This window comes from Nicotiana tabacum, chromosome 24 (genome assembly GCF_000715075.1).
Source record: "Nicotiana tabacum cultivar K326 chromosome 24, ASM71507v2, whole genome shotgun sequence".
Classification (NCBI taxonomy): Eukaryota; Viridiplantae; Streptophyta; class Magnoliopsida; order Solanales; family Solanaceae; genus Nicotiana; species Nicotiana tabacum.
In genome coordinates this window covers 70,201,682-70,217,046 of record NC_134103.1, presented here as the reverse complement: position 1 = coordinate 70,217,046, position 15,365 = coordinate 70,201,682, and the positions used below count along the sequence as shown (strand labels likewise).

Below are 15,365 nucleotides of genomic sequence, written 5' to 3'. Positions count from 1 at the left end.
ATGGGGGAAGCCCGATAGAGAAGAGACCGCTCCTGAGGATGACCAGGAAGCTTAGTCCTTAATTTTTATGTTGTAATCAATCATGTAGACAAATTTGTATATAGACAATTTTGCCGACTTGCTTCTATTTTGTGAAGACTTTATTCATGCCTTATGAATATTTTCACAAGGATTTAAGCAACTTAATCGAATTTGGACTTTGTAGCCTCTAGAATCGAGCGAGTGCTTATTCAAACTTGAAGTGATGTAGCCCTTAGGCTTATTAGTTGAGTCAATAATTCGAGCTCGAGGAAATATAGTCTGTAGGCGTAATGGTCGAGTGAGTGCTTGATTGAACTTAAAATAAAAGTAGCCAGTAGGCTTAGTTGTTGAGTGAATGATTTGAACTCGGAGTAATGTAACCCGTAGGCGTAATGGTCGAGTGAGTGCTTGCTCGAACTCGAAATAAAAGTAGCTCGTAGTCTTAGTAGTCGAGTGAATGATTCGAACTCGATGTAATGTAGCCCGTAGGCGTAATGGTCGAGTGAGTGCTTGCTCGAACTCGAAATAAAAGTAGCCCGTATGCTTAGTAGTCGAGCGAATGATTTGAACTTGATGTAATATATCCCGTAGGCGTAATGGTCGAGTGAGTGCTTGCTCGAACTCGAAAATAAAACTAGCCCATAGGCTTAGTAGTCGAGTGAATGATTCGAACTCGATGTAATATACCCCGTAGGCGTAATGGTCGAGTGAGTGCTTGCTCGACCTCGAAATAAAAGTAGCCCGTAAGCTTAGTAGTCGAGTGAATGATTCGAACTCGAAGTATTGTAGCCCGTAGGCATAATGGTCGAATTTATCTTAATTTTGTTTGTGTAATAAATCTCCAAATAGAGGAATTTTTCTTGGATATAAGATGTCGGTAAAGAGGAGAACTTTCTTTGCAAGTCACTATACATGTGTTCATGTTTTGCGCCTGGGTTCGGGCCAACTACATGAGCATGGTTCATTTTGACCATTTGGCTCTTACAACTTTTCCTATTGGAACCCCGTTGTTGCGAAATAACTTTCTTGCATAAGAACTTGATATATTTGAGGGCTAATGCCCCCCCAGTATTCGAGGTCGATTGTAAAAAGGCCTCGGATACTGTTGTAAGTGCAGCACGATCATTGGTTGCCTCGTTAAAAACCTTGCCGAAAAAACCATTTGGGATAAAACTAGTCTAAGAGAAAAAGAGTACAACGCATGCTTTCGGATCTTTGGCTTCGTATCGAAAGATCCATCTTAGCTCCTGATCGGACTTCTGCAGGGGTCAGTTTTGAAATGTAAATGAATATGAAAGGGTCGTACCTTAGCAGTAGTATCATTTTAGATGTGACACATTCCAATTACTTGATAGTTGTTGCCGTTTATAATGCCAAGCTTGTATGGTCCCTTTTCGACGTTCTCGAGAACCTAGTATGGTCCTTCCCAGTTCGGTCCTAGTTTTCCTTCGTTCGGATTTCGCGTATTGAGGGTGACTTTCCTTAGCACTAAGTCTCCAGGCTTAAAATAGCGGAGCTTGATTCTTCGATTATAGTATCTTTCGATTCGTTGCTTTTGGGCGGCCAATTAGACGAGAGTAGCTTCTCATTTTTCGTCTGATAATTCGAGGCTAGTGTTCATAGCCTCGTTATTTGATTCTTCTGTCGTGTATCGAAATCTGGCACTGGGTTCGCCGACTTCGACTGGTATCAATGCTTCAGACCCATATACTAAGAAGAACGGGGTTGCCCCGTACTAGATTTTGACGTTGTTCGATATGCCCAAAGGACTTCGGGTAGGATTTCTCTCCACTTTCCTTTAGCGTCGTTCAGCCTCTTCTTTAGGTTTTGAATGATAGTTTTGTTCGTTGATTCGGCCTGTCCGTTCCCACTGGGGTGATACGGTGTTGATAATATCCTTCTTATTTTGTGATCTTCGAAAAATTTTGTCACTTTGCTGCCAACAAATTGTTTCCCATTGTCACGTACTATTTCGGCTGGTATCCCGAATCGACATACGATATGATCCCAGATAAAGTCTATAACTTCTCTCTCTCTTATTTTCTCAAACGCCTGCACTTCAACCCATTTAGAGAAATAGTCAGTCATAAATAAAATGAATTTGGCTTTACCTGAGGTCGATGGCAGATGGCCAACGATATCCATTCCTCATTTCATGAATGGCCATGGGGATAGGAATGAGTGAAGTTGCTCTCCGGGTTGATGGATCATTGGTGCAAACCTTTGACATTTGTCATATTTTCGAACAAATTCCTTCGCATCTTTTCCCATATCGATCCAATAATACCCTGCTCTGATTATTTTTCGGACTAATGGATCGGCACCGGAGTGATTCATACAAGTTCCCTTGTGCACCTCACGTAGGATGTAATCAGTATCTCCCAGACCCAAGCATACTGCCAATGGTCCATCGAATGTCCTTCGGTATAGCGTTCCATCTGAAGCCAATGTGAATCGAGCAGCTTTAGTCCGTAGGGCCCTTGAATCTTTAGGGTCCGATGGGAGCTTTCTGCTATTTAAATATTCAATATACTTATTTCTCCAATCCCAGGTTAAGCTCGTAGAATTTATCTCGGCGTGACCTTCTTCAATCACGGATCTCGAGAGTTGAACGATAGCCCCCGAGCTCAAGTCACCTTCCTCGACCGACAATCCCAAATTCGCAAGTGCATCAGCCTCACTGTTTTGCTTCGTGGAACATGCTGTAAAGTCTATTGTTTGAAATGGTGCAAAGTACATGTAGTTTGTCCAAACACCGTTGCATTCTATCTTCTCGAACTTCAAAGGTTTTGTTTACTTGACTTACCACCAGTAAAGAGTCATATTTGGCTAAAATGACTTCTGCTCCTATGTTTTTAGCTAGCTCAAGACCTGCAATCATGGCCTCATACTCGGCCTCGTTGTTAGTCAACCTAGTAGTTTTAATAGATTGCCTAATAGTGTTACCCGTGGGTGGCTTTAAAACTATGCCTAGCCCGGACCCCTTCACGTTCAACAGGAGTTTTTTTTCGACTTCGGGTACGAGGGTTGGCGTGAAATCGGCCACGAAGTCTGCTAAAATTTGAGACTTGATGGTCGTACGAGGTTGATATTCGATATCGTATCCACTGAGTTCGATGGCCCATTTAGCTAATCGGCCTGATAGTTTGGGCTTGTGCAAAATATTATGAAGCGGGTAAGTGGTTAATACGCATATGGGGTAATATTGAAAGTACGGTCTTAACTTTCTAGAGGCGTTTATCAGTGCAAGTGCCAGTGTTTCGCGGTGTGGATATCTAGTTTCATCTTCTCCTAAGGTCCGACTTATATAATAAATGGGAAATTGCGTACCTCGCTCTTCCCGAGCTAGGACACCGCTTACTGCGATTTCTGATACTGCCAAGTACAAGCAGAGTTTTTCGTCTGTTTTTGGAGTGTGAAGTAGTGGTGGGCTTAATAGATATTGTTTTAGTTCCTCTAATGCCTATTGGCATTCCGGGGTCCAAGCGAAATCGTTCTTCTTTTTAAGTAGAGAGAAAAATTTGTGACTTCGATTTGATGATCTCGAAATGAATCGGTCTAAGGCTGCAATCTGTCCCGTTAGCCTTTGTACAGCTTTCACACTGTCCACGATGGTGATGTCTTCGATGGCCTTAATTTTATCGGGGTTAATCTCGATTCCCTGATTTGACACCATGAAGCCGAGGAACTTGCCCGAACCGACCCCGAAAGCATATTTTTCGGGGTTGAGCTTCATGTTATATTTCCTCAAAATCTCGAACGTTTCCTGCAAATGGGTCAAATGGTCCTCTGCGCAGGGACTTAACTACTATGTCATCAATATAAACTTCCATTGATTTACCTATTTGTTCTTCGAACATTTTATTTACTAGGCATTGGTAAGTATCCCCTGTATTTTTTAGCCCGAAGGGTATCACATTATAACAATATGTTCCATATTTGGTGACAAATGAAGTTTTTTCCTGGTCTTCCGGGCTCATCTGGATTTGATTATACTCGGAGTAGGCGTCGAGAAAAGTGAGGATCTCATGGCTGATCGTGGCATCGATCATGCTATCAATGTTGGGCAGCGAAAAAGAATCTTTGGGGCATGCTTTGTTCAAATCCTTATAGTCCACACACATTCTAAGTTTGTTCCCTTTTTTAGGCACTATAACTACATTGGCTAACCATTCATGATATTTCACCTCCCGAATGGACCCTATCTTGAGAAGTTTGGTTACCTCATACTTTATGAATGCGTGCTTTACCTCGGGCTGGGGTCTTCTCTTTTGCTTTACCGGTCTAAGCCTAGGGTCCAAGCTTAGCCGATGCGTCGTTATGTCCGGTGGGATCCCTATTATATCTAAATGGAACCAGGCAAAGCAATCAATGTTATCGATAAGAAATTGAATAAGTTTCTTCCTGAGTTCGGGGCTTAACTCCGTTCTGAGGTATACCTTCCTTTCGGTCGAGTGTTTGATTAGTGTGACTTGCTCAAGTTCCTCAATCGTTGATTTGGTGGCGTCGGAGTCATTAGGAATCACGAAGGATCGAGAGATCCTCTGATCATCATCTTCTTCGATCTTCTGGTTATCTGGTTGGGTCAAAGACGATGTCTGTGATTGCTATTTGGTATCTCGCTCCCCTTCTGAGCCCGATCCCTTTACCGGCGAAGGCGAGGATATAGGATCGAGGGACCCTTAGATCATCATGTTCTTTTACGGCTGGTTGTTCTCCGTACACTATTTTGACTCCTCTCGATGTTGGGAATTTGAGGACCTGGTGTAGGGTCGAAGGTACAGCTCTCATGTTATGGATCCATGGTCTTCCGAAAAGAGCGTTGTACCTCATGTCGCCTTCGGTCACATGAAACTTCGTTTCCTGGATGGTTCCGGCCACGTTTATTGGTAGAATTATCTCGCCTTTGGTGGTTTCACATGCCATATTGAATCCGTTTAGAACTAGGGTTGCTGGTACGATATGGTCCTGCAGGCCGAGCTATTCTACGACCTTTAATCTGATGATGTTGGCCGAGCTACCTGGATCAATCAACACACCCTTAATTTTAGTTTTATTCATGAATACGGATATTACCAGTGCGTCGTTATGAGGTTGTATGACTCCTTATGCATCTTCATCAGTGAAGGACAACGTTCCTATGGGTGTGTAATCTTGAGTTCGAGATCGCTTTTCTCTCACAATCGACGTCTTAGTGCGTTTAAGCACTGGTCCCTGAGGGGTATCGGCGCCGCCGATGATCATGTGAATGACGTGGTGTGGTTCTTCTTGTTCGTTGTGCTTGCCGAAATCCCTATTTTTAAAATGGTTCTTCGCCCTATCGCTAAAAAATTCTCGAAGGTACCCTTTGTTGAATAACCGGGCTACTTCCTCTCTTAGTTGCCTGCAATCTTCCGTTATGTGGCCATGGGTGCCATGATATTCGCACATTTGATTGGGTTTCCTCTGGGCAGGATCGGTCTGCATGGGTCGAGGCCATTTAGTGTCTTTGATGCGTCCGATAGTCGATACGGTGGCGGATGCATCAATGCTGAAGTTATACTCCGATAATCGAGGTGCTTCCTTAGATCCGGCAGGCCTATCGAACCTACTTCTGTTCATCAGCCCCCAGGACCATTGATCTCCATCATTTCTATTGTTATTTTGCCTGAGGTCATGTCTCGATTCACTGACTCTGTGGCTTTCGTTGTACGGTTGGTATCGATCCCCGATCGGACCTCGTTCTCGATTAGTATCCCTTCGAACAGCAGGTTCAGACCCCAATTGATCATCTTCGACCATAATTTGTGATTGGTACCGATTGTGCACGTCGGCCCACGTGATGGCTGGGTATTCGATCAGGTTATGCTTTAATCGCCGTGAAGCCGTCGAACTTCGTTCGTTCAAACCTTGAGTGAAAGCCTGAACAGCCCAATCGTCTTTGACCGGTGGTAAGTCCATTCGTTCCATTTGAAAACGAGATATGAACTCCCTCAGCATCTCGTTATTCTTTTGCCTTACCTTGAAGAGGTCCGATTTCATTGTTGCGACTTTTATGGCGTCGGCATGTGCTTTCACAAAAGAATATGCTAACATGGCGAACGAGTCGATGGAATTTGGTGGTAGGTTGTGATACCAAATCATTGCCCCCTTCGAGAGGGTCTCTCCGAATTTTTATAACAACACAGATTCGATTTCATCGTCTTCTAAATCATTGCCCTTGATGGCGCATGTGTAAGAAGTGACGTACTCGTTGGGATCGATCGTTCTGTTATATTTGAGAATTTCGGGCATACGGAATTTTTTGGGGATTGGTTTTGGGGATGCGCTTGAGGGAAAAGGTTTTTGCACGAATTTTTTCGAATCCAACCCTTTTATCATTGGTGGAACTCCCGGGATCTAATCGACCCTAGAGTTATAAGTTTCTACTTTTTATCGTTGGCTTCGACTCGCTTTGTGAGTTCCTCGAGCAATTTAGCAATTTCGGAAGTAGTCCCCGATTCTTGCTCATTTGACTTTACTATGGCTGGCTCCGTTCTGTGGGTGATTTCTCGAGGTGGATTGGGCTCCGGCCTGCTTTGTAGCTGGGTTTGGCTGTGCAACTGAGCTATTGCTGCCTGTTGGGCTTGCAACATTTCGAAAATCACACGCAAGCTAACGCCATTTTCCTCAACGTTATGGGTATCTCGAGCCACAAACCGAGTGCCACCATGGATGCTATTCTCGGGTTCAGCATGTAGGTTCGCCTCAATGGGAGATCCATGATAAATCGGCTTTTCCACAATTCCTGCCAAGATTCCCTCGTCTAGTGGGATTGCAACGACTTATGTCTGTGAGTCCGATCTGACTCGGGCTTTTGATCTCGGCTTGAGCCCGATTCTAACTCGAGCTCTCGATCTTTGGCTTAAGCTCGATTCTGACTCGGACCCTTGAATTGATTCGGGATCAATGTTGGTTGGTCTTCGGCTCATTAGCTTGATAGCTTTATTCTGCATCATAGTTCGATTTGTATTCGAGCTCAATAATAATATCGAACTCGACATTGATCGGCCCCTCGGGTTCGAGGCTTGTTTGCTTCATTTTCGGAAACCATCTCGAAGTCTCACTTCGATCGACTATCATTCGAACTCGAACAAACGTGCGAAGGCCGAAATCTATTTCGACCGTATACAATTAGATGAAGTTATATTTTAAATAATTTGATAGCATACAAATTCTTTTACATTATCATTGACTCATTGTACAGTGCTGTATCAAGATGCCTTTCAATTTCAGTTTTCAGATTCGTTAGATCTAATTCTTATTGAGTACCCATGTTTTTCTTTACTGCGCTTACACTATCTTTAATATTAAAGTAATAAAATCTTACACCCAACCTCTCGTTTTTGGATCTAGGCACTTGTTAAATTAAAAAAATAGTGAAAGTTTCAAGAGAGTTTTATATAGGAACTCCAATTTATAAAGTTGCATTCATTTAACAGACATTTTCCCAGTTTGTTTGGATGACGATTAATTATATCGTATTATATTGTTATTTTAAATATAATATTTATTTATTTTTTATTTTAATTTTATTATATTGTATTATTAAATTCGCTATTATATAACGATGAAAAGACACATTTTACATAGGACAATCGATTTTGTGTGATCGCATCGTTACCTTATTTTTTTTTTCATTTTGCCCTATTAGAATTCTATTTTACTCTTCATCTTACCTTTTTAATAATTACTCTATCTCATACTCTACTTTTTTTTTGTAATATTGTACTCATATTCTTCAAATTACTGATGTGTGTTATTATGAAATGACGAAAAATAACAGAATCTATCCAAATATTACAATACGATACGATACATGCACCAAACAATTTAGCTAGTGTTTGGCCATAGATTCCCACATTTGTTTTAAAAAACCTGATTTGGGTGAAGTTTGGTTTGAAGATAACAATCTGTTTGGACATAATTTTCAAAACATATTTCACTTTTTTTTTTTGAAAAAACATAAAATGCTAATTATACCCATAAGTTCTAAAAACTATCAAAAATATCTAACAATACCTAACAAACAAACTTGCTAATCTTGTATATGCAAAACCTTCATTGATGTCATTCATTATCATTATCACAAACCATAGTCATGAACATAGATAAATTTGGCATAAAATTATAAGTTTTATAATAAATTACATTATACACTATCCTAAAACCATAACATGATATTTTAATATCAACTTCTAATAACCCAATTACTAGCCATTATAATTCGTTAAATTGCAATAATGCTACAAGATCCATTAGTCTAAAAGAAAGTTATAGTAATTAGCTGGTGAACTAATTGAGTCATAATAGATGGTGAACTTTTTTTATAAAATACAAAAATTTGAAGTAATTTTGGAAATTGTTAAAAAAATTCCAACGATGATATTTTGGCCCAAAAATAAGTCTAGAGCTAGTTTTGGGATTTGAAAATTTTATTTTCAAAATCTACCAAAACATGGATAAAATTTATAAACAAACATGTTTTGCCAAAATTTATTTAAAAAAAACTTGACAAAAGGGGTTTAATCCCCTAGTTAAATTCTTTCGTATGGAGACATGGAGTTACACAAAAATAAATACATATAAAAAACATTGGTCTAAAACCAGCCACGTATATTTCGATTTCCGAACACTATTTTGGTAAATGTACCATCAGAGAATGGCAAAAGTACAACCATTTTCAGTCTCACTTCAATCCCAACTACCTCTTTTTCCAACTTCACCTACCAGCCCCAAAAGAAAAAGGTGCAAAAGCAGCCCTTGAACTCCAGTGTTATATAAATCAGAGTCTATTTCTCCTAATACTCTCAATACCAGACTTTCAACTATCATCAATGGCTCTATATTTTATATTCATATCTATAACCCTAATTTTTCTAGCGCATAAACTCTACCACCGTCTTAGATTCAAACTACCACCAGGTCCACGGCCGTTACCGGTGGTCGGAAACCTCTACGACATAAAACCGGTGAGATTCCGGTGCTTTGCCGATTGGGCCAAAACTTATGGCCCGATTTTCTCAGTATACTTTGGGTCACAGCTAAATGTTGTGGTAACAACAGCTGAATTAGCTAAAGAAGTATTGAAAGAAAATGACCAGAATTTAGCAGATAGATTTAGGACTAGACCTGCAAATAATTTGAGCAGAAATGGGATGGATTTGATTTGGGCTGATTATGGGCCTCATTATGTGAAAGTAAGGAAGCTCTGTAATCTTGAGCTTTTTACTCCTAAAAGACTTGAAGCTCTTAGACCTATTAGAGAAGACGAAGTTACTGCCATGGTTGAAAACATTTTCAAGGATTGTACTAAGCCTGGTATGATATTTTCCTTCTTTCTTTCTTTATTATTTTCTAGAGTTAATTTATTTAGTACAAACATATATTTACTTTGAATCATAGTACTAATTTATTATGGTTAAGTCATATATTTATGTAGAAATATTATTAATTATAGGTTAGTAATAATAAGAATGTATAAGAAGACGTGAGTTATATATTTATTGGATTGAGTAAATAATCTATTTATTTTATACAATTTTGGAGTAAGATTTGCCAAAATTAAGTAATTTTGTAGATCAAAATTACGTATTTTTATTTGGTCACTCCTCGAATTGAGATTTAATTAACTCCGAAATTTGTGGTGGGAAAGTTTTATTTTTTAATTTTAGTGGGGATCAAGTCAAAGTATTTGTGGAAGATGCAATAAGAGCCATCACGTGACTTTGACTTTATGGGGCATACGAACTTTCCCGCGTTAATCGGTCGGTATTGTATGGTATTTAGATATTTTGATTCGATATTTTATGTATTCGGTATCGTAAAATGCTATATCAATACCGTACCTAATTAAATTCGGTATGGTTCAGTTTTTCGCCTTTCGGTTTCAGTTTATTCGGTTCGGTAACTTCTGTTTATTCGGTTTGAATACTAACTAGTGTATAGAGTCAGACTTTAATATTCTTAATTGAAGTACTCAAAAATACAAAACAAAAAACTTTTGTTGACAAAAGTTTTATTCAAAACTCTCAAATACCAACCTAGAGAGAGAAAATTTAAAGAAATATGTTGTTACTTGCTTAGAATTAATTGATGGACTTAGAGAATAAAGAAAAGTAAAATTTTAGATTTCTTATATATATGTAATAATTAATAAAATATGTATTGTGTAATATAATATATATTTCGGTACGGTATCAGTATTTCGGTATTTTATTTTAAAATACCAAATACCATACCGAATACCAAAATATCTAATACCGAATATCAAAATTTTCGATTTCGATACGTTAATTCGGTATTTACCAAATTATGCTCTGCATTGCTTTCACGTGATTTCGGCTGCCACTTTATGAATATTGACTTTTCTATAGATGGAAATAGAATACACCCCTTTTTATTTTTTGCTTGAGTCAAGAATAAATTAATCTAATAAGAGTTTAAACCTAACATTAGCTTAAATTATTACTCATATATACATTAAATTCTGAATAACGTTGTAGTATTAAATTGCCATTGGGTCCTCTCTTGTGGGGATTGGGGTAGGTGAGTTTGCCTATCTCATCAGGTTTGGTACATACTCATGTTCTTATTGTCCTTTATTTTTTGTGACTACTCAGATTCCACATAGTAGACAATAAAATATTAAATTGCTTTTAAATCACAATTTTTAAAAAGTTCAAATAGTGTTTACGCAGACCTTACCCCGACCCTGAGGTAGAGAGGCAGTTTCCGATAGACCCTCGGCTCCCTCCCTCCAAGAAATCCCCACCTTGCTCTTGGGGTGACTCGAACTCATAACTTCTTGGTTGGAAGTGGAGGTTGCTCGCCACTAGAGCAACCCACTCTTGTGTAAGTTCAAACAGAAAGAGTAAAGAAAAAACAATACAGATGTTGAGGATGTAAAACAAAATAGGTTATAGAATAAAGGATTAGACAGAAAACCAAATTTGTAAGAAAATTATCATCTTCAGCTGATGTGAGCGCAATGTTCGTCGTTAAGGCCATCTCCAACCTTTGCCTCCATTATGGTAAAATTCAGATTAAATATTACATAAATATTCAACTTGCACCTCTAGTATGCTCTTATAAATGATCTATTAATTTATTACGAAGTGCAAAATGAGCATCTTTGTCCTTAATTCTTTTGTGTCGAGCTAAAAATTGTTCTAATCGGTGATTAGCAACATCTAATATTTTATATTCGCACCTTTCAATTTTAGCAACATCTAATATTTTATATTTGCACCATTCATTTTTTGAGATGATTATATATTTTTTGTACAATTATAACTTACAAATTTACATAAAAATAATAAATGCACGGAAATTAATTTATCAAAATTTTACGTCAAAGTTAAGATGTAAAATTAATATTATAAAGATATTACATAAACATAATTTGGTATATATAAAAAGATAAATTAAAAGAGTTAAATAATAAAGTAATAGGAAATAGTAAAGGAGGACATGAATAGTTTGGAGTGACACTATTCATCCCCATTTTGCTCCAAAAAATGGGAGAGCATTGGAGCCAAATTTCTCCAAAAACTGACTGCATTATGGCAAAATGCAGCAGCTTTGGAGATGGCCTAAGTATTAGTCTCACATTGAATATTACAATGTTACTATAATCCCTTTGTCGTATAGCCTCACAAATGGGGTGTACTACTTGAACTTTGCTTCTGAGTTCTAGACCAAACATGAAACGTTGGTTATTATTATTTGAATTATTTAAGGACTATGATCCACAAAAGGCCATTCATTCATTAAAAGAAAGATGGGTAGGTGAATCTTGAGATGACTTTATAGTTTAATGTCCGTGTGTACTTTTTATTAAATTTCTTATTTAATTGTAATACGCTAATTACTTCCATCTTAAAAATAAAGCTAAAATGCCATAAGTAGGTAGTGAGAATAAAGACGTTAATTCATCTATATTTTGCAAGAGTATAGTTTTCTTCGAATGAAAATAAGTAAAACTTTTGAAGTATTAATTATTGAAATACAAATCATAGTATTTAATTACCAACATGGAATGTCATCCATTCTTGTGCTAAAAATGCTTAATAATCTGCAGATAACACAGGTAAAAGCCTGTTGATGAGGGAGTACTTGGGATCAGTAGCATTCAACAACATTACAAGGTTAACATTTGGTAAAAGGTTCATGAACTCAAAAGGTGAGATTGATGAACAAGGTCAGGAATTTAAGGGCATTGTCTCTAATGGCATCAAAATTGGCGGAAAGCTTCCCTTGGCAGAGTATGTTCCATGGCTCCGTTGGTTTTTCACAATGGAAAACGAGGCACTCGTGAAACACTCTGCACGTAGAGACCGGTTAACAAGAATGATCATGGACGAACACACACTGGCTCGCAAGAAAACTGGTGATACTAAGCAGCATTTCGTCGATGCATTGCTTACTCTTCAGAAGCAGTATGATCTTAGTGATGATACTGTTATTGGCCTCCTCTGGGTAAGTAAAAATCTTAGTTTCGATATGTATAAGTCAGTGTCTCTATCTGGCAAAAGAACTAACTCTTCATCCTATAGAGTCAAGAGGTTAATCAATTGGTATAAAAACTATAATTAGGGCTATAGTTTGTTGGATAGAGACGATGCAAGTGCATTGACGCGTCTGAGACATGATAAAGAGCAACCATATTTTGAAAGTGTCTGTCACATGTATATATGCGTATGAACAAGGATAGAGGCTACGGAAGTACATAGATCTGTCGGTGACATGATAAAGAATGAACAACATTTTGGACAATGGAACTATCACTTTGTGACGTTAGAGACAACTCGGTTTACATATATACATTTTCAAATTGTTCAATATTATTGTGTTAGCCTAAGTATTTGAATAAGTTAGGATATTGAGTATGATGATTCATATTGACGTTGATGAGATCTTAATCGTGTGATTTTGGTTCTCATGAAAATTGACTAAAGAAGAACTTTGGAAGTATAACATAAATTGAGAATATAGGACTCAATGAATTGTCTGGCATTTAGTTATGCATAATAAGAGAAATTGCATCATTCTCATTCATATTTAATGTTTATAAAAAAATTGCAGGATATGATTACAGCAGGAATGGACACAACAACCATAACAGTGGAATGGGCAATGGCAGAGTTAGTTAAGAACCCAAGAGTGCAACAAAAAGCTCAAGAGGAGCTTGACAGGGTAATTGGAACGGATCGAATCATGTCAGAAACCGATTTCTCTAAACTTCCTTACCTCCAATGTGTAGCCAAGGAAGCTCTAAGGTTGCACCCTCCAACTCCCCTAATGCTTCCTCATAAGGCCAGTGCCAGTGTCAAAATTGGTGGTTATGACATTCCTAAGGGGTCCATTGTGCACGTGAACGTTTGGGCTGTTGCTCGTGATCCAGCCGTGTGGAAGAACCCGTTGGAGTTCAGACCAGAACGCTTCCTTGAGGAAGACGTTGACATGAAGGGTCACGACTATCGGTTATTGCCTTTTGGTGCAGGAAGGCGTGTTTGCCCCGGTGCACAACTTGCTATCAACTTGGTCACATCTATGTTGGGTCATTTGTTGCATCATTTTACGTGGGCTCCGCCCCCGGGGGTTAACCCGGAGAATATTGACTTGGAGGAGAGCCCTGGAACAGTAACTTACATGAAAAATCCAATACAAGCTATTCCTACTCCAAGATTGCCTGCACACTTGTATGGACGTGTGCCAGTGGATATGTAAAACATTTTGTTCTTTTCCTTTTTGGCTTATTTTTTTAGTATTAATTTCTTGAACACTTGATGAGATTGCAAAAGCATTTGAGGTATTTAGTGCTTTGATCAGTTTGGTTTGTGTCAAATTCATATCAGAAGCTATTGTAACGTTGGCTATATTCCTGCAATGATCAGAAGACAGTGTGCTGTTTAAGTATTTTTAATGCACGTTTATTTTTCTGATTTCGATTCTTAATTTCATTGCTTTATTCTAAATTTGGGGTTAGATGCCCGATCATTCTCTATCTCTACTGCTCCTTAGATTTCTGTTGCGATCCTAAACTAGGTTGAAAACTATCAAACCTGTTTGAAGATCGAGTTCACTGAATTGGCACATCACATAACTGCTTATAGAATGATATGTATACTCTCTTTTCATTTTCTCTTTGTTCTTATTCTTCACGATTAAAGCAAGAGAAACTTATTGAAAGGATGTACACTTCAGCTAGTTGGAGTTGCATGTGTTTGACAGATTTTGCTACAAAATCAGATTATAATACGGTAAAATAATATATAAGTCACAACCTTACTATCTTCACAAGGTAGGGTTAAAGTATGCAAAACACTACCCTTCTCAGACCTCACTTGTGGGATTATACTGAGTATGTTATTATTGTTGTTATTGCTGTCGACTTTAATGGATTGCAAAATGAACTAAACTCCAGTGATGGATTCTATTTCTCTTTTTCTTTCTCTGACTTTTTTTTGGGGGATTTGTAGTCGTACCTTATATTTGTCACCTTTTAATCTGTACCCTATTTTTTAAAAATTATTGATTTGGTAGCCAGCTGACAAAAAATCCGCAATAATATGACGATTATACCCCTGACAAAAAATATAAAACCTGCATCACGCATTAATCGCGTGATCTGCAACCTCATCCATGAAAAATTTCATATTGAAGCTAAAACTTCATGCTAATGCATGCTGCTGAAGTTATTTATCCTGCAGTCTACAGTTTTGTCATGAGTTTTATCCGAAACTTTAGTCTAAACATGCTGAAGTTTTTTAGTTCATTTGCTAAAATTTCAGACTAAACATGCTTAAGTTTTTGTCCTGCAGTATGTAATTTTCTAATGAGTTTTACTAATTGATGAGTGGGAATTTTGACTACTTATTAGCACATTTTTGCTTTCGTTTTAGTCCAAACGCATTTAATTGTGTTCCCAAAAACTAATGAAATATGTTTAATTGCAGGAATGGTGGAAAATGAGCCTCAAAGATGAAATCCAACTCAAGAAGCATTAATCTGAACCAAGGACAAAAACAAGCACAAAAGCTCTAAAGTGCGGATTGCAGATTATCATCTGTAGCCGTAGATTGTGCAGAAGATCTTATCAGAGATCTGTGAGAAGTGCGGTCCGCACATGAAATGTGCGGCCGCAGAAGCAAGGCAAGACCGAAAGTTCAGAGAACATGCATATCAAGTTCAACGGAAGTGCGGACCACACAATTATTGTGCGGCAGCAGAAGACCAGCTATGCGGCCGCAGTTGCATTTGTGCGGTCCGCAAAAGAGCCATGTGCGATCACACTAAAAAATGTGCGGACCGCAGAAAGAGAG

General features: G+C 38.2%; 1 protein-coding gene across 1 annotated transcript; it reads left to right on the top strand.

The window, feature by feature from the left end:
• Positions 1–8,653: 8,653 nt before the first annotated feature.
• On the top strand, positions 8,654–13,985 carry LOC107767804 (cytochrome P450 98A2). Its single transcript, XM_016586896.2, has 3 exons — positions 8,654–9,360; positions 12,122–12,519; positions 13,126–13,985. The coding sequence occupies exons 1-3, from the start codon at positions 8,877–8,879 to the stop codon at positions 13,768–13,770; spliced, it is 1,527 nt and encodes a 508-aa protein (XP_016442382.1). The 5' UTR covers positions 8,654–8,876; the 3' UTR covers positions 13,771–13,985.
• The last annotated feature ends 1,380 nt before the right edge of the window (positions 13,986–15,365 follow it).

Excerpts from the sequence above, each read along its gene's own strand:
- LOC107767804 (XM_016586896.2), top strand. The coding sequence starts at position 8,877 with ATGGCTCTATATTTTATATTCATATCTATAACCCTAATTTTTCTAGCG. Across the intron at positions 9,361-12,121 it reads CAAGGATTGTACTAAGCCTG|ATAACACAGGTAAAAGCCTG; the intron begins GTATGATATTTT and ends AATAATCTGCAG. Across the intron at positions 12,520-13,125 it reads CTGTTATTGGCCTCCTCTGG|GATATGATTACAGCAGGAAT; the intron begins GTAAGTAAAAAT and ends AAAAAATTGCAG.